The sequence below is a fragment of the Heterodontus francisci genome, chromosome 11 (genome assembly GCF_036365525.1).
Source record: "Heterodontus francisci isolate sHetFra1 chromosome 11, sHetFra1.hap1, whole genome shotgun sequence".
Classification (NCBI taxonomy): Eukaryota; Metazoa; Chordata; class Chondrichthyes; order Heterodontiformes; family Heterodontidae; genus Heterodontus; species Heterodontus francisci.
Genome location: NC_090381.1, coordinates 21,775,356 through 21,798,681, shown reverse-complemented (window position 1 = coordinate 21,798,681; position 23,326 = coordinate 21,775,356). Strand labels below are relative to the sequence as shown.

Here is a 23,326-nt window from a genome sequence, read left to right as displayed (position 1 = left end):
ACCATTGTAAGCAATCCGTGAAGCCTTGAAGTAATGATCAATATACTGGACCCAGACATATGTTTCGAAACCCCATTATCCAGGCTGTAATCCTCCCCAGTCGTATTCCAGGTGCCAGTCAATTTGTTCAATGATAAAGTTACATATCTACTCTTCCAAATGACATTTTAGTCAGTGCTTCTTTGCCACTTCATGACTTGAGAAAACAAATTAATTGGAAAGTTCTAAAGGGTGATGGGTACCATCAACTGACAAGTGGGATTCTTCTTCTGTGGGCCACTGAAGTTATTTTTACATTCAGTTATTGTCAGTGTTGGAAGTACCTATCAGCAGCACCACAACAACTTGTATCGATATACTGTCTTTAACGTAATAAAGCCTCCCAAGGCGCTTCAGAGGAGCATTTAAAGTAAAATTTTACATCAAGCCAGATAAAAAGATATTAGGGCAGATGACCAAAAGCTTGGTTCAACAGGTAGGTTTTAAGGAGCGTCTAAAAGGAAGAAAGAGGTGGAGAGGTGTAGGGAGGGAATTCCAGAGCTTAGGACCTAGGCAACTGAAGGCACAGCCACAAATGGTGGAGTGATTAAACTCAGGAATGCTCAAGAGGCCAGAATTAGATGAGCGCAGATATCTCGGAGGATTGTGTGGAGACGATGAGAGAGATAGGGAGGGGCAAGACTGTGGAGGGATTTGAAAACACAAATGAGAATTTTAAAAATCAAGGCACTGCTTAGCTGGGAGCCACATAGGTCTGCGAAGACAGGGGTGCAAGTAAGACAGAAGCAGTAGAGCTTTGGATGACCTCAAGGTCATGGAGGGTAGACTGTAGGAGGCCAGCCAAGAGTGCGTTGGAATGAGCAAGTCTAGAGATAACAAAGGCATAGAAGAATCCTTCAGATGAGCTGATTCAGGAGGTGAAAATAGGTCATTATAGTGACAGTATGGATATAAGATAGCTGGTCTTGGGTCAAATATGGCAATAAGGTTGCAAAGACAGTTGCCAGGGAGAGGGATTGAGTTGGTAACAAGGGAATGGATTTTGGAGCGGGGACAGAGGACAATGGCTTCGGTCTTTCCAATATTTAATTAGAGGAAATTTCTACTCATACTGGCTACAATTGGATAGTTAAGAATGGAACCAGGTGAGTGCAGCCTCACCCAGGTGGATGACAGTGGAGGGGAGTTGGAGGAGGATGATGTGCTTAGCTATGTCAAAGGCTGCAGACAGGTCAAGAAGAAGGGATAGTTTACCTGTCACAGTCACATGCTTTTTATCTTTTGTGACTTTGATAAGAGCTGTTAAAGTAAGTAATGTGGTGGAAAGCCTGACTGAGGCTGAGGAAACTCTATCTCAAGAAAGTCCTATAAAGATGAAGGTATTAGCAGGTACCTGCACTTTTGTTGTTTACTCAACTCACCCAAGAAGGCTACTTTTTAAAATGTGTCCAGAGATGCTTTGCTTTTGGGTCTGTAAAGATTAGAAATTTTGAATCCTGAATTTAACTAAAAGGCAGTAACTACATTAAATGTCTCAGTATATATATATATATATATATATTTAAGATGCACAAAGCCACACAATGTGACTGTTAAAGTTGAGTATATTCCACTCCTCTCTCACATCTTATCCGGGGTAACTTCATTTAAAGAGCAGTCAATTACTCTGTGTCTCAGTATAAAGTCAAATCTGCAGAGCACACATGTACAATGAGCATTTTTCAGAAACCAGGTACTCACCCGGACCTGTGGTAGAGGGGATTGAATTTGTGGAGAGTATGGGTGCCACAGTAGCTGCAGCGACTGGCGTCCCGGTACTGAACATTGTTTTCTGTTGAAAGAGAACTGGCTTGTTGGTATTGGAGGCTGAAAATGTTACAAGTTCTGGTTTCAACTGCTATATTTCCACTGGCTGACTGACAACCGGAAGGAAGCCATCTTGAGATAAATACTAAATATAACAAGCTACAAAACCAAAGTTCTATGCCAGCTCAACCAGATCTTGCATTTGCAGGGATTCTGTTATATGAACACCTAATGGTTGCCAGTTTGACAAGCTATAGTTCTACCAATAGTAGCAACACGGTAGTGCAGTTGCAGTGGCATTGTTCATTGGCCATTGCCAGACAGGTGCAGCTAAAGCATATCTGCTCTGAACAGCAAAAATCAATAATTTCTGGTATTGCTGATCTGTATAAACCTTCCATTCCATTGAGCAAGCGATCAATGCTGGCTGAAGAATCAAATAGTGAGTTAGGAGTGACTGCAGGGCTGCAGAAACTGTCCAACAAATATGCACAAGAAGCACCTACACGTGAGAACTACGAACAGCATTCATAGATTCATACAGCACAGAAGGGGACCATTCACAACATCATGCCTGCGTTTGCTCTTCAAAAGGCCTATCCAATTAGTCCCACTTCTTGCTCTTTCCCCACAGCCCTACAAATGTTTCCATTCGGAAAAGCATTAGAGAATTGCTTCAACAAAGTGGTGTGTAATATAAATGCAGCACAACAGCTTATGCACACCGAACTAGATGCCTATTCCAAACTAAATGCACATGGTTCTCAAAAGATTTATGCCTTAATGCCAAGATCTTCAGTTTATGAAGCAAATTTAATTTATAATTTAAAACATTTATTATAGTCTCACTTGCTCACAAGCAAGAAAATAATTTCAAGGTACTTGAAAAGGAGGTGGTGTTGGGTGTCTTGCAAAGCATTAAGGTAGATAAGTCCCCAGGGCCTGATGGGATCTACCCTAGAATACTGAGGGAGGCAAGGGAAGAAATTGCTGGGGCCTTGACAGAAATCTGCATCCTCATTGGCGACAGGTGAGGTCCCAGAGGACTGGAGAATAGCCAATGTTGTGCCTTTGTTTAAGAAGGGTGGCAAGGATAATCCAAGAAATTATAGGCCGGTGAGCCTTATGTCAGTGGTAGGGAAATTATTAGAGAGGATTCTTCGGGACAGGATTTACTCCCATTTGGAAACAAACGAAATTATTAGCGAGAGACAGCATGGTTTTGTGAAGGGGAGGTCGTGTCTTACTAATTTGATTGAGTTTTTTGAGGAAGTGACGAAGATGATTGATGAAGGAAGGGCAGTGGATGTTATCTGTATGGACTTTAGTAAAGCCTTTGACAAGGTCCCGCATGGCAGACTGGTACAAAAGGTGAAGTCACACGGGATCAGAAGTGAGCTGGCAAGATGGATACAGAACTGGCTCGGTCATAGAAGACAGAGGGTATCAGTGGATAGGTGTTTTTCTGAATGGAGGGATGTGACTAGTGGTGTTCCGCAGGGATCAGTGCTGGGACCTTTGCTGTTTGTAGTATATATAAATGATTTGGAGGAAAATGTAGCTGGTCTGATTAGTAAGTTTGCGGACGACACAAAGGTTGGTGGAGTTGCGGACAGTGATGAGGATTGTCAGAGGATACAGCAGGATATAGATCGGTTGGAGACTTGGGCGGAGAAATGGCAGATGGAGTTTAATTCGGACAAATGTGAGGTAATGCATTTTGGAAGGTCTAATGCAGGTGGGAAGTATACAGTAAATGGCAGAACCCTTAGGAGTATTGACAGGCAGAGAGATCTGGGCATACAGGTCCACAGGTCACAAAGTGGCAACACAGGTGGATAAGGTAGTCAAGAAGGCATAATGCCATGCTTGCCTTCATCGGTCGGGGCATAGAGTATAAAAATTGGCAAGTCATGTTGCAGCTGTACAGAACCTTAGTTAGGCCACACTTAGAATATTGCGTGTAATTCTGGTCGCCAAACTACCAGAAGGATGTGGAGGCTTTGGAGAGGGTACAGAGGAGGTTTACCAGGATGTTGCCTGGTCTGGAGTGCATTAGCTATGAGGAGAGGTTGGAGAAAATCGGATTGTTTTCACTGGAACGACAGAGGTGGAGGGGCGACATGACTGAGGTTTACAAAGTTATGAGTGGCATGGACAGAGTGGATAGTCAGAAGCTTTTTCCCAGGGTGGAAGAGTCAGTTACTAAGGGACATAGGTTTAAGGTGCGAGGGGCAAAGTTTAGAGGGGATGTGCGAGGCAAGTTTTTTTTTTTTTTTTATACACAGAGGGTGGTGAGTGCCTGGAACTTGCTGCCAGGAGAGGTGGTGGAAGCAGATACAATAGCGATGTTTGAGAGACATCTTGACAAATACATGAATAGAAAGGGAATAGAGGGATATGGGTCCCGGAAGTGCAGAAAGTGTTAGTTTAGGCAGGCATCAAGATCGGCGCAGGCTTGGAGGGCCGAATGGCCTGTTCCTGTGCTGTACTGTTCTTTGTTCGTTTGTACTTAAAAGGCCCAGTCAAGGACAAGACATCAAAGTCAGCTGGCCTTCAGACTTCTGGTTAAATTACACATGGACCGACTCTAAAGTAAATTTCCCACATTACAGAAACATTTCATTTCTGGAAGAATTCATCTTGGATCCAAGTGGAAGAGTTTCAAGGGGAATTGGGTGGGGGCATCAGGACTGTTCTTATTCCTGGTAGCTCCTTGTGCAGTAAACTCGTATTGAGGAGGTGGTGGTAGAGCTCTTTACCTGTGTTAGGGTGTGGAGCTGTGGTTTCTGGGCAGCCACCGCAGGGTGGGAAGGCAATGTGATTCTAGCTGCTGTATCCCTGGGTTGCTGAGTGCGCTGGATGCTAATTGTAGCAGCTGATGGGTGAGGTTGGATGGTCAATGCTGGTCTACTACAGGGAGGAAAATGACAAATTACACAAGAGATCCCATGCATAACATTCTATGCCAATTTAGGAACAGGAGTCAGCCATTCAGCCCCTCGAGCCTGTTTTCCCATTCCAGTAGATCATGTATCTGAACTACTCCTACCTGCCTTGGTTTCTTAACCCTTAATGCTCTTACCTAACAAAAATCTGTCAGTTTTGACATTTTCAGCTGACCCCCCAGTCTCAACAAGTTTTTTTTGGGAGAAAAGTTCCAGATTTCCACGACCCTTTGTATAAAGAAATACTTCCTGACATCATCGCTCAATAACCCAGCTCTAATTTTAAGGTCATGTCCCCTGGTTCAAGATTCATCCACCAGAGGAAATAGTTTCTATCTACCCTAACAAATCCTTTAATCATTTTAAACACCTAAAATAGGTCAACCCTTCATCTCCTACGTTCAAGGGAATACAAGCCTAATCTATACTACAGGAACGGGTCTTCATAATTTAACCCTTTCAGCCCCAGTACCAGTCTGGTGAATCTGGGCTGCAGCCCATCCAAGGCTAACATATCCTTCCTGAGCTGCAGCAGCCAGAACTGAACGCAGAACTCTAAGTGGGATCTTAGATGTATATAGATGTAATTTTGTTTTGCACAGTAATTAAGTATTGCAGTAAAGGTTACCTGCTATATTAAATTCAGTGACCAATGATACATGCCTGTTATTACTGTGGCAGTTAGATCCTCAGATCAAGACAGTAGTCTATATCTCTACATTGACCCATTCAGAATCACTAACGGCAGGTGAGGCTGTACATTTTTACAACCCTTCGAGGACTGCAAGAACACTTCTCCACCAAATTCATAAAGAATGCTACAATTTGAGGCTTTATTCTAACAGATGTTCAATACTGCACATTTTTCAGAACTTTGTTACAATATTCGGCATTTTAAGTACACAAAACTGGTCACAGGTCAGATCGTCAGTTTCCAAAAACTCGACATTGACATTTAGAGGGGCAGAGCTGTTCATGACAACACTAACCAAGTTTCAGCAGCCAGAGAAGGAATGAGTCTGAGAACCCTATTAGTGTTTCCAGACTCATTTCTCTTGTGGGGTGTCAAAACTTTGGACAGACTCCAGCATCAACAGTCTCAGTCTTCTGGAAGCAGGAGATGGCATTTCAAGCAAGCTGAAACACAGTATTCCAATACAAGCACTGTAACATACCAATTACTGCATAGTACAAAGGCTGTGAAGCACGGACACCCTGAAGATGTAAAGAGCACTATATAAACTCAAGTTCTTCCTTTGCCATGCAGATCTATTACATAAGAAATCCCTTCTTGACATTTTTTTAAAAATTACCTGTGTGCTACATCTGTCCCATGAGCTGCTGCTGTTGTGATGACAGGAGACTGGGCTCGTGTTGCAGATACTGTTGCTACCACTGCTGGAGGGATTGCTGTAGAACTAGTCGAAGGAGGGCGAGACTGTGAAACAAAAAGCAAGATTCAATCTTCACACACTTCAGCATTTATTGAAGCAATGTCACAACATCTCAAACTGTCCAAGCTTGGCGTAAGGTGAGGTAAACTATTTATAGAATCATACAGCACAGGAGGTCATTCAATCCATATTGCCTGCGGTGGCTCTTTGATACAGCTATTTAATTAGTCCCATTCTCCTACTTTCCCCACAGACCTGCAAATTTTTCCTTTCCAAGTTTATATCCAATTCTCTTTTGAAAGTTACTACAGAATCTGCTTCCACTGCCCTTTCAGGCAGTGCATTCCAGATCATAACTCTAATATACACAAGTCTTCCTTTGGTTTGAGAGACAGGAGCCACTCAGGTAATGAATGCCTTAATAGCTGCTGTCCAATCTACACGATGCAACCAGGCAGCAGACATGTTCACTACTACCCCTGCTGTCAATCACATCTAAAGAGGGCTCCAGCAAGACATCCAATCCAGGGCGAAACACTATCTCAGGAGAGATAGTGGATTGGTGCATCAGGCAGAGTGGAAACTGGAACCCAGAGGTGGGAATGGAGTGAAGAGATGAGGTGTAGCAAGACAATGGATAGATTTTTGTTTCTTGGGGAGAGTTTGGGGGAGGGGGGGGGGGGGGGGGGTGGGCAGTGGGGGTGGGGGTGTTAAAGACAATTCAGGGTTTTTCCCAACTCAATCCACTGGGCCATAGGAAGCCAATGAAGCTTGGCATGGGCAGTGTTAGGAGTCATGTAGAACTTGGCGCAGGAGGATATTGATGTGTTGAAAATTGCACAGTGTGGAGTTGGGAAGCCAATGAAGGAGGGCACCACAGGAATCTACCCTCCAGCTGATGAAAGTGTAGATAAGGCTTGTAGCAGTGGGTGTAATGAGGTGAAAAAAGACATTCTTGACCATCAACCAGGTGTATGACAGAAAACTCAGCTCGGGATTATCAACATCAAGTTGTAAGGAATCATGCCTCATCCCAGAGTTAACATTCAACAGACAGCCACAGGAAGAGACTTGTGTCTTTAAAAGCTTAACTGTAAGATCAGACTCATTCTACCAGCAATTAATGTCACTAGAGCTTACATCAGGATAAAGGTTTGGTTTAAAAGGGGCCCATTATTTAGAGTTAAGTGGTTACCTGTATAGGCAGGTGCAGAGAGTGCTGCACACCAGTCTGAGGATTGCCGGCTGTTGGTAATGGTGCTGGAGCAGGACGCAGGACTGTAGTTACTTTGGAACTTGATATTGCTGCTGCTACTGCTGCACCTATGAAGGATATTGTTACATTTCAAAAAGTTGCACCACATCAGTATCTTAGAAGTATCCAAAAGGCCTCACCTGCAATGACTGCTCGGAGTTATTTTCATTCAGAGGTCACACAAACATACAAAATGAATGACCAGCTAATCGGTAATGTGTTAGTTGAGGGATGCAGGTGGATCAGGGCACCAGGAGATAAGTCTACTTCTTTTTGAATGATGCAATGTGATCTTTATTGCCCACCTATAATTTCTTTTCAATTTACCTGGGTACCAGTGCAAGCTGATGGGGCCTCAGTTTAACCTCTCATTCAAGGCTGTCACCTCTGACATGCAGCACTCCCTCAATACTTCACCCAAGTGTCAACATAGTTTATGCACTCAAGTTTGAAGTGGGGCTTCAACCCACAGCCTCCAGACCCTGAAAACAGTGCTACCAAGACAGTCAAGATGACAAGTTTGATGAGCGTTACAAAATTGATAGAAGCTATTCCAGCAATCTGTCGAGTACAGGCTCTACATGCAGCCCTAGATGGGTTCTCAGTTTTGTTGGTTTGTGGAAAGATATGGTGCAAGACACAATGAAGTAAAATATCCACAACCCAAAAAAGAGCTCAGAGGGAAAAATGGAGATTGTGCATTAATCACTGCAGTACGCCATCAGAAAATTCCATTTGTAGGTTGTATGTTGGACAATGCAACAGTTCACCCTTTAAGGATATTTAACAGAAAGAAAGGAAATCTGCAATGTTAGCCATAACTTTGTTCTATTTTATGTACACATACACACAGAGCCCAGATATACTGCATTACCTCTAGGCACATGGGATGAGAACATCTGTGTCTGTGCTGTGGGCGGTCCAATATGGAGTGAAGCAGGAACAGAGTTTCTGATGATTGACATTTGCACATTGGTGCCCATCAGATGAGGGATGTTGGGATGCCCCTGGGAAGGAGGTAATCCAGAATCAAGACACAGTAACTGAAATGACAACCGCCGGATGAATATTTTGTTCCTGTTTAGGGAGTGTTAGGGCATACCTGTGAATTGGCGTTTGAGGGCTGGAACAATTAGGAGATTTGTGCTCTTACCTGCTGCCCGCTGATTGTAGCCACGGGGATTGCAGAGGCCTGTGGTACGCTGGTGTCCATGCTAACAGTTACATGTCCTGAAACCTTAGGAGGAACAGTCAGGTGTCCCAGGCCAGATGATGGAGCCGGAGCAATGGGCCGACTGGGCAATGGCGGCTTCAGTGTTGTCTGGGAAAACAAAACTACAAACTTACTTTGTGCAGAAAAGCAAAAATGGCAATTCTGCGGCTGGGATAAACTGGCAAAATTTCAGCACGTTTGGAATTTTCACAACTGTGTGTGTTTGGGAGCGGGACTGACATTGCTGCAGCTGCCATGACTCAGAACATGCAAGAAGGGTCACAGATGTGTTAATGCTAATTGTGAATCTTCAAAAGATATTTCAATCAAATGCTGATGCCATCATGTAGGAACTGGCTTGGAAGAATCAGTGCTCGACAGTGGTCAAGTTACCATATCGAGCAATGCATTAAATTAGCACCTTCACACCGTCAGGTTCAGAAGATCTTCTCAGCCCCCCATTGATGTGGTCAGCACTTCCTAGTTAAAAACAGGTAGAAATATTACAAATCCAGAGAGGTGCTCTCAGAAGCTCAGTCAGTAAAGTGCGAAATTGAGGAAGGTGGTCCCAGGCTCCTGGTCTACCACTATCCTGGCTGGTCATAGAGGTCTACAACTGGTCTGAGTACACCAGTACTGGGTGGGGTGGGGAAATTAAACCAAGGTTCCCACTCAACACAAATTAATGATTACTGTTGGAAAACTCAAATTTGTGATGCTAGGTGAAAGCAGAATGAGAATTGGCTGCAATACCCATCATGACAGCCAGGCAAGTATTGTGCAAGAGGAAAAGTTACAGGGTCGAGGCAGAGATGCTACACCATAGGAAAAAAAGGGAGGAATAATACGAAAGGAGAAATAAACCAAATTATGTTATAGCTAATGAAGGTTTTAGACCAAATGATAACCCGGAGGAAGAAATAGCTCATTGAGTCTTAAAGGTAGAATTCTACATATGGCGTGCATGGCCTGGGTTTTGAGATGGTGGTGGATAGTCAACAAGGCAGGATTCTTGGTCCTGGGACCATTTAGACATGGAGAGTGAGCCAGTCTGAGGAGTCTGGCAGGGGGTGGGGGGGGAGGGTGCGGTGAAGATCCGCTGTGACTGGCCCCGCACCGCAAGGACCAGCATAGTGGGAGGAAGGAGGCAGCTACAGAGCTGCCTGAAAAATATTTTCTTTCCAATTTAGCTGGGTACCTGTACACAACCACCCTCCGAGAGCTACAATAGGTGCCTTGAGAATTCTTCCCGAGACACCCACCACCCACCTGCGAACGCTAATCACTGGCTATAAACAGGTGGCTCCAGCATGCAATCAAGGCAAACAGCAGGAAACAAACAAGAGTGGATTTTAATCTAATTTGCATGTGCGAGCCCACATATGGGCAGCTGCATTTTAGACTACAGGGTCTGCCCCACCAAGACAAGGGAGGCAGGTCTGAAAGGAACACAGCGAGTGCAAGCAAGTTTCCACCAGCATCAACAACAAAAAAAGCAGCAATCTAGCACCATCTCTCTCCCTCCCCAAGATGACTGTGGGAGGAAACACCAGCTCAATCCAAATTGCAGACCATTTTCTGGCAGTAGCTCAAACACTACTCTAAAAGATGCTGGATACCTCTCATATAAAACATATTAGAAGCACTTCAAATGTTATTTATTATGTGGCAACCAGCTGTCAGATTTTTACGGGTTTCATTTACTTATCGCTGGAAATAATATAGGGCTGGCATAGTTACGCTGGGCTCCAAGAACCTGGATAGCCCTAGTTGAGAACTAAAATAAGAGCGCGCTTCTTACTGAAACACACTGACAAGGCTCAAAATACAAGTTCTCTCTTTATGGTGTCCGGCAGTAAGCATATCTATGTCTTAGTGAAGTCATGGATTCCTCTACCAGAACCATTTAACTCACAAAGTTAGTAAATCCCAACAGGGATTGTGTCCTAGTCGACCTTAAAAGAATCGTTTATGGCATGAATTACACTTTAGAAGTGTCCCTAGCACACAAAAATGTCATTCTTTTCCGACTGCTAATAAAAAAAGCAAGTTCCTATTTGGAATCATTCAGAGAAAAAAGAAGCTTCCAAGAGTTGCCATATTCTTTGACTCACCATGAGCAACATCCCAGGAGATGCATGAGTCATTCTGAAATAACTGAGCCAGTCTGACAGTGTTCAGTGCTGAAGGACTAGTGATTTGACTTCACTCAGGATAATGAGACCAGCTTCATATTCTTTCTTGAAACTGTAGGACTGGAAAGAACCCACATCCAGCACACCATTTTTTGCAAGGCACACAAGCTCAAGAGGCTTTGCAACTACTTGCTGCTACAGTGCTAAGCTTGGTGGTGCTGGAACTTAAAGATGACATGTTACCAAGTGTGTTGACTTTGGAGCAATCCTGAGTCTGTAAGTGCATTTGGCAAAGAGGGCATTCGGCCCCTCAAGCCTATTCCACCATGCATTTAGTACAGCTGATCTGCATCTCAACTCTACTTACCCGCTTTTGTTCGACATTCTTCAGTGCACTTACTAAAGAAAAATCTATTGATCGGTCTTGGAGGTTCCAACTGTCCCCCGGCATCCACAGCTTTGCAGGGAGAGTTACAGATTTCCACTAACCTGTGTGTGAGGAATTGTTTCCTGATTTCACTTCTAAGTGGCCTAGCTTTAACTTGAAGGTGATGCCCCCTTGTCCTTGACTCCCCCACCAGAAGAAATTGTTTCTTTGTATATACAACATGGAATCCTATTAGTTTAAAACACCTTGACTAGATCACCCCTAAATCATCCAAAACATAAGTGTGTACAAGCCAAGTAGGTTCAACTTGTCCAGATTAGTTAACTCTCTAAGCCCCAATAAGTAAGGAGAAATAATAACCAGTTGCAGAATGCTGGTCAGACAACCATAGCGCCGTCACATCCCAAAATGGAATGCTGCTGACAGTGAAATAAAAATACCTGAGATGCGCTGATGCAATGATGAATAAAACACTGGCAGTAAACAGGAGCATGGTTGTTACCAGTCTCAAATCCTTCTCAGTTGCATGTTCAAGGTCACATGGCCATTCTTCCTGGACCTGGATCAGAAAACCTAGAGGGTTCTGTTAATGACTTAAAAAAAGTCTGCATACCTTCATTAGTCCTTCTGGGAAGGAAAGCTGAGTGGCCTGTGCTAGATGCGTGGGAGGAGCACCCAGAGTTACAGGCACCCCAGGCTGCTGCATATGGGCTGTTGATAGTGACTGCGCATGAGTCTGCACCTGTGGGTAAGGCCGAACTACCACAGTCTCCTGCTTCTCATCTCGGAATGGCAGTGAAGATATAGGGTTAGAATGTTCACGAGGCAAATGTTCCAAATCCCGATTCATCTCCTCACTGGCAGCTAGAAGTAAACAGAAAATGATGAATCCATACAGTAAACTATTGTCAAGTAGCCAACTTCAATGACCCCAACTTTATACCCACTTTTTAGAAATGACCCCTTGCACCAGTTTTAAAAAATAATTCCAATTGAGATGCAGCAAGACTGGCATTTATCACATAATTTGAGTTGTCCTGAGGTGGTGGTGGTCGCTTGTCTTCTTGAAATGACCGGGTGACTTGCTAGGCCACTTCAGACATCAGTTATAAAAATCAACCATGTAGGTCGCACCTGGTAAGGATGAACAAAGAACAAAGAAAATTACAGCACAGGAACAGGCCCTTCGGCCCTCCAAGCCTGCGCCGATCCAGATCCTCTAGCTAAACATGTCGCCTATTTTCTAAGGGTCTGTATCTCTTTGCTTCCTGCCCATTCATGTATCTGTCTAGATACATCTTAAAAGACGCTATCGTGCCCGCATCTACCACCTCCACTGGCAACGCGTTCCAGGCACCCACCACCCTCTGCGTAAAGAACTTTCCACGCATATCCCCCCTAAACTTATCCCCTCTCACTTTGAACTCGTGACCCCTAGTAATTGAATCCCCCACTCTGGGAAAAAGCTTCTTGCTATCCACCCTGTCTATACCTCTCATGATTTTGTACACCTCAATCAGGTCCCCCCTCAACCTCTGTCTTTCTAATGAAAATAATCCTAATCTGCTCAACCTCTCTTCATAGCTAGCGCCCGCCATACCAGGCAACATCCTGGTGAACCTCCTCTGCACCCTCTCCAAAGCATCTACATCCTTTTGGTAATGTGGCGACCAGAACTGCACGCAGTATTCCAAATGTGGCCGAACCAAAGTCTTATACAACTGTAACATGACCTGCCAACTCTTGTACTCAATACCCCGTCCGATGAAGGAAAGCATGCCGTATGCCTTCTTGACCACTCTATTGACCTGCGTTGCCACCTTCAGGGAACAATGGACCTGAACACCCAAATCTCTCTGTACATCAATTTTCCCCAGGACTTTTCCATTTACTGTATAATTCACTCTTGAATTGGATCTTCCAAAATGCATCACCTCGCATTTGCCCTGATTGAACTCCATCTGCCATTTTTCTGCCCAACTCTCCAATCTATTTATATTCTGCTGTATTCTCTGACAGTCCCCTTCACTATCTGCTACTCCACCAATCTTAGTGTCGTCTGCAAACTTGCTAATCAGACCACCTATACTTTCCTCCAAATCATTGATGTATATCACAAACAGTGGTCCCAGCACGGATCCCTGTGGAACACCACTGGTCACACGTCTCCATTTTGAGAATCTCCCTTCCACTGCTACTCTCTGTCTCCTGTTGCCCAGCCAGTTCTTTATCCATCTAGCTAGTACACCTTGGACCCCATGCGACTTCACTTTCTCCATCAGCCTACCATGGGGAACCTTATCAAACGCCTTACTGAAGTCTATGTATATGACATCTACAGCCCTTCCCTCATCAATCAACTTTGTCACTTCCTCAAAGAATTCTATTAAGTTGGTAAGGCATGACCTTCCCTGCACAAAACCATGTTGCCTATCACTGATAAGCCCATTTTCTTCCAAATGGGAATAGATCCTATCCCTCAGTATCTTCTCCAGCAGCTTCCCTACCACTGACGTCAGGCTCACCGGTCTATAATTACCTGGATTTTCCCTGCTACCCTTCTTAAACAAGGGGACAACATTAGCAATTCTCCAGTCCTCCGGGACCTCACCCGTGTTTAAGGATGCTGCAAAGATATCTGTTAAGGCCCCAGCTATTTCCTCTCTCGCTTCCCTCAGTAACCTGGGATAGATCCCATCCGGACCTGGGGACTTGTCCACCTTAATGCCTTTTAGAATACCCAACACTTCCTCCCTCCTTATGCCGACTTGACCTAGAGTAATCAAACATCTGTCCCTAACCTCAACATCCGTCATGTCCCTCTCCTCGGTGAATACCGATGCAAAGTACTCATTTAGAATCTCACCCATTTTCTCTGACTCCATGCATAACTTTCCTCCTTTGTCCTTGAGTGGGCCAATCCTTTCTCTAGTTACCCTCTTGCTCCTTATATATGAATAAAAGGCTTTGGGATTTTCCTTAACCCGGTTTGCTAAAGATATTTCATGACCCCTTTTAGCCCTCTTAATTCCTCGTTTCAGATTGGTCCTACATTCCCGATATTCTTTCAAAGTTTCGTCTTTCTTCAGCCGCCTAGTCCTTATGTATGCTTCCTTTTTCCTCTTAGCTAGTCTCACAATTTCACCTGTCATCCATGGTTCCCTAATCTTGCCATTTCTATCCCTCATTTTCACAGGAACATGTCTCTCCTGCACGCTAATCAACCTCTCTTTAAAAGCCTCCCACATATCACATGTGGATTTACCTTCAAACAGCTGCTCCCAATCTACATTCCCCAGCTCCTGCCGAATTTTGGTATAGTTGGCCTTCCCCCAATTTAGCACTCTTCCTTTGGGACCACTCTCGTCTTTGTCCATGAGTATTCTAAAACTTACGGAATTGTGATCACTATTCCCAAAGTAGTCCCCTACTGAAACTTCAACCACCTGGCCGGGCTCATTCCCCAACACCAGGTCCAGTGTGGCCCCTTCCCGAGTTGGACTATTTACATACTGCTCTAGAAAAGCCTCCTGGATGCTCCTTACAAATTCTGCTCCATCTGGACCTCTAACACTAAGTGAATCCCAGTCAATGTTGGGAAAATTAAAATCTCCTATCACCACCACCCTGTTGCTCCTACATCTTTCCATAATCTGTTTACATATTTGTACCTCTATCTCACGCTCTCTGTTGGGAGGCCTGTAGTACAGCCCCAACATTGTTACCGCACCCTTCCTATTTCTGAGTTCTGCCCATATTGCCTTACTGCTCGAGTCCTCCATAGTGCCCTCCTTCAGCACAGCTGTGATATCCTCAGGCTTCCTTCCCTACAGGACATTAGTGAAACAGCTGATCGTGAACAATCCAACAGTTTCACAGTCACTTTCACTGATTAAAAAAAAATGTGGAAATAAAAAGCTGTTAAGACAGAGTTCAAATTCTCACCCTGGGATCTGAACTCATTCTCTAGATTACGGGTCTATGCGAATTGCAAATCCATAATATAACCGCACCCACCAGTTTCCAGGGTTTAGATGAAGAAATCAATCCACGGAGTGACGTTACTGCTCTCCTTTCAACTACAGGATAACTAAGACCAGGGATTCGCATTCAGCCCACCTTAGTTTATCCTCCCATCGTGCCAATCATTATACACTGAACTCGAGTAGCCATATAAATACTGTGGCTACAAGAGCAGGTCAGAGGTTAGGAATCCTGAGGAGAGTAACTCACCTCCTGACTCCCCAAAGCCTGTCCACCATCTACAAGGCACAAGTCAGGAGTGTGATGGAATACTCTCCACTTGCCCGGATGGGTGCAGCTCCAACACTCAAGAAGCTCGACGCCATCCAGGACAAAGCAGCCCGCTTGATTGGCACCCCATCTACAAACATTCACTCCCTCCACCACCGACGCACAGTGGCAGCAGTGTGTACCATCTACAAGATGCACTGCAGAAATGCACCAAGGCTCCTTAGACAGCACCTTCCAAACCTGCGACCTCTACCAACTAGAAGGACAAGGGCAGCAAATACGTGGGAACACCACCACCTGCAAGTTCCCCTCCAAGTCACACACCATCCTGATTTGGAACTATATCGCCGTTCCTTCACTGTCGCTGGGTCAAAAACTCCCTTCCTAACAGCACTGTGGGTATACCTACCCCAAATGGACTGCAGCGGTTCAAGAAGGCAGCTCACCACCACCTTCTCAAGGGCAATTGGGATGAGCAATAAATGCTGGCCTGGCCTGCGTCATCCACATCCCATGAATGAACTTAAAAAATGATGATTCCAGGGATTTCACCTCTACAACTCTCAACACATCAAAAAAAAAAGTTGCATTTATACAGCACCTTTTAACCTCCCAAAGCAGTCTGCAGCTAATTAAGCACATTTAGTGAAGTGTAGTCATTGTTATAAAGTAGGGAATGTGGCAGCCAAATTGTACACAGTGAGCTCCACAAACAGCAATGTGATAATGAACAGATAACCTGTTTTTGTGCTGTTTGTTGAGGGATACATGTTGGCCAGGACAAAGCTTCCTCCAGTGACCAAGTCAGCCTATCTAAAACCTTGGAGGTTTCAAATAGCATGCTTTAATTAACAGTTAGGAAAAAAAAAGAGAGATTTGCACGCACTGGGACATGCTTAAAGTGTGATTCATGCTATAAACAAGCCTCTTAATACATTAGAGTTTTACCAGGGGTCCATCTGAATATAATGTAGGATCTAGTAGGGCACTCTCCCTATTACTAGAGAAATAAAAATATTCTTAAAGCATTAAATGCAGAGCTTTATAAACCAAAGCAAGGATACTAATTATGTTCTAATTGAAATAACAATTCTTTGATAAAACCAAAAAGTGCTGGAAATACTCAGCAGGTCTGGCAGCATCTGTGGAGAGAGAAGCAAAGTTAACGTTTCAGGTCAGTGACCTTTCATCTCCACAGATTCTGCCAGACCTGCTGAGTATTTCCAGCACTTTTTGGTTTTATTTCAGATTTTCAGCATCTGCAGTATTTTGCTTTTATAACAATTCTTTTACTTTTATTATTATTTTATTTTTTTATTTAGAGATACAGCACTGAAACAGGCCCTTTGGCCCACCTAGTCCGTGCCGACCATCAACCACCCATTTATACTAATCCTACACTAATCCCATATTCCTACCACATCCCCACCCGTCCCTATATTTCCCTACCACCTACCTATACTAGGAGCAATTTCTAATGGCCAATTTACCTACCAACCTGCAAGTAAGTCTTTTGGCTTGTGGGAGGAATGTTTCAAAGGACTCAGATTCTCATGCTCCCCAACCTAAGGACACTGAATTTAGAAAGTTTCTGAATTCAGAGATAGCATTGCATAAGCCATTGCCATCTATGCCTGGTTGAGTCCAGGAATGAAGCAGAGAGGTTGCATTGATGCAAACTGTGCAGCTGCAGTCTGCTTCTGAGCAATCTCACTCGCATTGCCACCCATTCCCTCCCCCGGCAGAGGCTCAGATTAGCCAACAGATGGTTAATGAAACACACCAACTGAAAGGATGTGCATTACTATAGCACCTATTATGTCCTTGGGATGCGTCAACGCACTTTAAACACAATGAATTTGAAGTGTAGTCACTTATGCAGGCAGCCAATTTGCACACAGCAAGGTCTTAGTTAATCTGTTTTGGGCATTGCTTAGGGGAAAGATTTTGGCCAGAAAACTTCTTGCTCTCCTCTGAAAATGTGCCATGCAGACCTCTTGCATCCAACCAAATACACAGTCCTAACACCTTGTGTGAAAGACAGCCCCTCTGACAATGCAGCACTCACTCAGCACTGCACTGAAGTCAGCCCCCTCCAACAATGCACCACTTATTCAGTACTACATTAAAATATCAGCCTGGATTATGCGCTCAAGTTCTGAAGTGGTCTTGAGCTCAACTTTCTGACTCAGGCCAGAATGTTACTGCTGAGCCAAGCAGAAATCAACAAAGGAGTAAAATTCGAGGGTACTTCTACTCACTCGTGCTTGGGATGTGGGAAACTTTGCCTGCTCTGACAACAGTGGCTTGCTCGCAACTTGTCATGGTGGCATTTGAACTCTCCAGGTTGCCAGTCCAATGCTATAACCACTACTCTACTAGTCCAGCATCCATGATTGATATCTACCATCATGTACTTGTCGATTGGTTACAGTTACACGAGTTGGTTGTCAAGGTAGGAAAACAGGAATGCATGGAACAAGATATGGCTTCCTCCTCTCACATACATGTACAATCAAGTTAAAACTTGAGCTCATCCAAAACTCTGCTGCCTGTATCTTAATTTGCACCAAGTCTTGCTTACCCATCACCCTTGTGCTCATTGATCTACTTTGGCTTCCAGTCTGGAAACAACTTGATTTTAAAATTTTCATCCTTGTGTTCAAATCTCTCCATGGCCCCAATTCTCCCCATCTCTGTAACCTCCTAAAGCCCTACAAGCCTCTGGGATTTCTGCACTCCTCCAATTCTGGCCTCTTGCACATCCTACAATTTGACTGATAATGCTCCTGTGAAGCACATTCAGATGTTTTACTATATTCAAGGCACTAAATAAATGCAAGTTGCGATTGCATTCAATAAAAGTTCTCCACTAATACACCACGATCCCCAAATGTTGAAGCAAAACTCCAGAATAACCATCCATTCCCCTTGGTCTCCGTGGTTCCATTTAGGTGAGCTGTCCTCCAGATGGGAATCCCAGCCCTGCCCCACTCCCAGCACAGGAACCATCATGATCCATAAAGCTCCTTTAATACAGTGCACACTCATCCCTTTATTCTCAATCCTATTCAAATATTTATCCAGCACAGATACAAAGAAACAATACTGAAGCTCAATTTAAACACTGAAAATTGTGGAAACATGCAGTTTATGCATCAGGATCCATAAAGAAAGAAGAGTTAGGGTTTCGGACCGAGGATTGGTAAGGATTTAGCATACTGTTTAACATGTCAACCCTTCCTGTTTCAGATGTTGACAGGCTTTGTATGTGTCAATTTAAGGCTTCAATTCAACTGAAATTGTAAAAAGAAACCTATAAGTCTGCACAGATTAGCAGTTCATCCACCTTCTTTCTGCTTATGAGGCATTTCTCTGCGCTAAACAGCTGCCCATATTTACCCACTTAAGTCACCTCACATCAAAGGATGTTTGAGTAACATTAGAAAGTGCCAGCATAATGCTTGCATGCCAAGCCCTTAACCACAAATTCATTTAATTTACATAGAGACTAATGAGGGACAGGTTTCCATTTACCTGTTACGGTGTTGCCTGGTGCCCCTGGACCGCTGCTGTTCTGCATGCTGGTGATGGAAGGCTGGCCTGCTCCCAGGCCTAACGCAGACACACCAGGCCGTGGGAACTGCTGGGTGCTCATTGGATCCTGGAATAAAACAGCAACGAGGTAGTTACACAGAAAGAAACAGCAGTCACCCCAGTGTCACCAACAAGTTCTGCAAATGCCTCCCTTTTTCTGTTCAGGAGGCAAAACTTTCAAAGAGTCAGCAAAATACGATGGCCCGAATGACGGCTTACTATGCTGTATCATTCTATGATTCTAAATAATAGTATAAATTTAGACATGGCTAGTTTGAACAAAACTCAATCTAAATCACATTTTTATTGCCCGAGTCTACCAGACACACTATTCCCTGCGGTGCCCACTGGTCGTGGAAAGCGCCAAAGGTACATCACATTGCTCTCTCTTCTCAAGGCTGTTCACTCTGTAAGGCACACACTGTTGCAAAACATTCAGAAAATTTTCCATCTTTAAGGAAACTATCCAAGGATGAAATGCAATGCTCAGTTCAGCTTCACGGATGAAAATCAGTGAGGTTTCATTATACAGCGTTGTCCCTTTTTAGTGCAGAGGCATCCAAAAGCTCAGTTTTTGTGGACTGCACACTGCATTCTAGAGTCTCAGGGACTAACTACATCATGGAACCAAGCAGCACAAGAGGAGGCCAGTCAGCCCACTGGGTCTGAGCCTGCTCCTTGAAAGAATAATTCAATGAGTCCCACACTGCTCTTAGCTTATAGTGCTGCAAATTTCTCCTATTCAAGTATCTATCCAATTTCCTTCTGAATGTTGCTTTTATATCTGCTTCCACCACCGTTTCAGGCAATGCATACCAGATCAAAACTGCATGAAAAATTTCATTTCCCCTTGGTTCTTTTACCAATTACCTTAAATCTGTGCCCTCTGGTTACTGATCCTCCTGCCAGTGGAGACAGTTCCTCTCCATCTAGTCTATCAATAATTCTCCCTCTAACCGTCTCTGCTCTAAGGAGAACAATCTCAGTTTCTCTGCTTAACAGAAGTCCATCACCCCTGCTACAATTGAATTTTGAACATAAAAATAAGGAATTCAAGCTAAACCTTTATAAATTCTGCGCACCACACTTCAGGAAGGATGTCAAGGCCTTAGAGAGGGGCAGAGGAGGTTTACCAAGATGATGCACTTTGGTTATGTGGAGAGAGAAAGCTAGGATTATTCTCCTTGCAGCAGAGAATGTTAAGGGGAGAATTAATAGGGGTGTTCAAAATTTTATTTTATTTATTTAGAGATACAGCACTGAAACAGGCTCTTCGGCCCACCGAGTCTGTGCCGACCATCAACCACCCATTTATACTAACCCTACATTAATCCCATATTCCCTACCACCTACCTATACTAGGGGCAATTTACAATAGCCAATTTACCTATCACCTGCAAGTCTTTGGCGGTGGGAGGAAACCGGAGCACCCGGCGAAAACCCACGCGGTCACAGGGAGAACTTGCAAACTCCGCACAGGCAGTACCCAGAATTGAACCCGGGTCCCTGGAGCTGTGAGGCTGCGGTGCTAACCACTGCGCCGCTTTATGAGGGGTTTTGGTAGAATAGATAGAGAGAAACTGTTTCCTCTGGCAATTAGGTCAGTAACCAGAGGTCATGGACTTAAAATAATTGGCAAAAGAACTAGAGCAGAAATGAGGAGGAATACTTTCACAGAGGGTTAAAATCTGAAATGCGCTACCCAATAAGATAGCGGAATTAGATTCCACTGGAATATTTAAAAGACAATTGGATATGTACTTCAAATTTGTAACATTATCGGAAAATGCTGAGGTGTGGGACAAAATTGGTCAACTCTTTCAAAGACCGATCACAGGCAAAACAGACTGGACGACCTCTTGCTATGCTGCATTCTGTACACTCATGGCCTAGTATATTCCTCACTCAACCACTACCATCAAGCAAGGGGACCAACCCTGGTAAAGTGAGGAGTGCAGGAAAGCAGGCCAGGAGCAGCACCAGACATACCGAAAAATGAGATGCCAACCTGGTGAAGCTACCACCACACAGGACTACACGGATGCTAGCTAGAAATATAAAGACAGATAGCAAGAGTTTCTTAGATATTAAAAATGAGTTAATATATTCTTTTTAAATTTTATTTATTTTTTAACCATGTGCTAATCTTAAACTTATTTTTCATGTTTTGGCTTTCATATTGTTCATTATCCTGCCATTAGCACCATATCTGAACTCACAATTCGTCTTTCACTACAACTATATAGCACTCCATTCGCATTCTGTTCCATGACATCTACCATTTAACCTCTTCCTCCCTCCGTCCTATCACAGTCCTTCCTTCTTGTTCTACTTCCCTCCCCGTTGCTCAAAGAACGTTACATTTCTAACTTTTGCCAGTTCTGATGAAGGGTCGCAAACTTGAAATGTTAATTCTGTTTCTCTCTCCAGATGCTGCTGAGTATTGCCAGTACTTTCTGTTCTCATTTCAGAGTTCCAGCATCGACAGTATTTTGCTCTTAATTAAAGTGAGCATTGGGCCTATAGAAAGTGAGTCTGGGGAATTAATAATGGAAAATAAGGAGACGGCAGACGATTTGAACAGGTATTTTGCATCAGTCTTCACTATAGAGGATACAAGTAACATCCCAGAATTAGACGCAAAACAGGAAATGGAAGGAAGGGAGGAACTCAAGAAAAATACAATCACCAGGGAAGTGGTACTGAGCAAATTGTTGGAGCTGCGGCTGACATGCCCCCGGGTCCTGGTGGACTTCATCCTAGGGTCTTAAAAGTAGTGGCTGGTGAGATAGTTGATGCATTGGTTTTAATTTTCCAAAATTCCCTAGATTGGGGGAAGGTTCCATTAGATTGGAAAATAGTGAATGTAAATCCTTTATTCAAAAAGGAAAGGAGACAGAAAGCAGGAAACTACAGGCCAGATAGCTTAACATCGGGCTTAGGGAAAATGTTAGAAGCTATTAAAGACGTTATAGCAGGGCACTTAAAAAATTCAAGGTAATCAGGCACAGTCAACATGGTTTTGCGAAAATATGTTTAACCAATTTATTGGAGTTCTTTGAGGAAGTTACATGTGCTGTGGATAAAGGGGAACTGTGGATATACTGCACTTGGATCTCCAGAAGGCATTTGATAAGGTGCCACATCAAAGATTATTGCAGAAAATAAAAGCTCATGGTGTAGGGGGTAACATATTGGCATGGATAGAAGATTGGCTAGATTAAATCTAGATTAGATTTTTTAAAGAGGTCGTTAATGTTTGGAATACTCTTCCCCAGTGAGCAGTGGAGGCTGTGCCGTTGAATATATTCAAGGCTGAGTTAAACAGATTTTTGTTCTACAAGGGAGTCAAGGGTTATGGGGACAGGCTAGAAAATGGAGTTAAGGCCACAATCAGATGTCATGATCGTACTGAATGGTAGAGCAGGCTCGAGGGGTTGAATGGCCTACTCCTCCTCCAATTTCTTATGTTCTTATGCCCTCAATCAGCAAAGTGATGGAAGGTGTCATCGACAGTGCTATCAAGCAGACTTTACTCAGCAATAACCTGCGCACTGCTGCTTAATTTGGGTTCTGCCAGGGGCATTCAGCTCCAGAACCCATTACAACCTTGGTCCAAACATGGACAAAACAGCTGAATTCCAGAGGTGAGGTGAGAATGACTGCCCTTGACATCAAGGCAGCATTCGACCGAGTGTGGCATTAGGAGCCCTAACAAAATTGAAGTCGATGGGAATCGGGGGAGACCTTCTGCTGGCTGGAATCACACCTAGCACAAAGGAAGATGTTTGTGGTTGTTGGAGGCCAATCATCTAAGCTCCAGGACATCACAGCAGGAGTTCCTCAGGGCAGTTTCCTAGGCTCAACCATCTTTGGCTGCTTCATCAATGACCTTTCCTCCAACATAAGGCCAAAAGTGGGATGCTCGCATGATGGTTGCACAATGTTCAGTACCATTCACAACTCCTCAGATACTGAAGCAGTCCATGCCCGTATGCAGCAAGACCTGGACAACATCCAGTGGCAAGTGGCAAGCAACATTCACGCCACTTAAGTGCTGGGCAACGAGCATCAAGAGCATTTTCCCTTGACATTCAACGGCATTACCATCGCTGAATCCCCCAATGTTAACATCCTGAAGATTACCATTAACCAGAAACTTAATTGGACCAGCCATATAAATACAGTGGCTACAAGGGGCCAGAGGCTGGGAATTCTGCAGAGAGTAACCCACCTCCTGACTACCATCTACAAGGCACAAGTCAGGAGTGTGATGGAATACTCTCCACTTGCCTGGATGAGTGCAGTTCTAACAACACTCAAGAAGCACGATACC

At 44.0% G+C, this 23,326-nt stretch overlaps 1 protein-coding gene across 6 annotated transcripts in view; it reads right to left on the bottom strand.

Annotated features, from left to right (window-relative positions):
• LOC137375132 (histone deacetylase complex subunit SAP130-like) overlaps positions 1 to 23,326 on the bottom strand; it is a 72,322-nt gene that overhangs the window by 42,396 nt on the left and 6,600 nt on the right. For all 6 annotated transcript variants that reach the window (XM_068041795.1, XM_068041797.1, XM_068041796.1 and 3 more), the window contains exons 2-9: positions 18,931 to 19,057; positions 11,753 to 12,003; positions 8,557 to 8,724; positions 8,278 to 8,410; positions 7,344 to 7,471; positions 6,068 to 6,192; positions 4,569 to 4,719; positions 1,741 to 1,831 (exon numbers count right to left, since the gene is read on the bottom strand). In XM_068041795.1, coding sequence (XP_067897896.1) covers positions 1,741 to 1,831; positions 4,569 to 4,719; positions 6,068 to 6,192; positions 7,344 to 7,471; positions 8,278 to 8,410; positions 8,557 to 8,724; positions 11,753 to 12,003; positions 18,931 to 19,057 — 1,174 coding nt within the window. The remainder of the gene's footprint in view (positions 1 to 1,740; positions 1,832 to 4,568; positions 4,720 to 6,067; positions 6,193 to 7,343; positions 7,472 to 8,277; positions 8,411 to 8,556; positions 8,725 to 11,752; positions 12,004 to 18,930; positions 19,058 to 23,326) is intronic.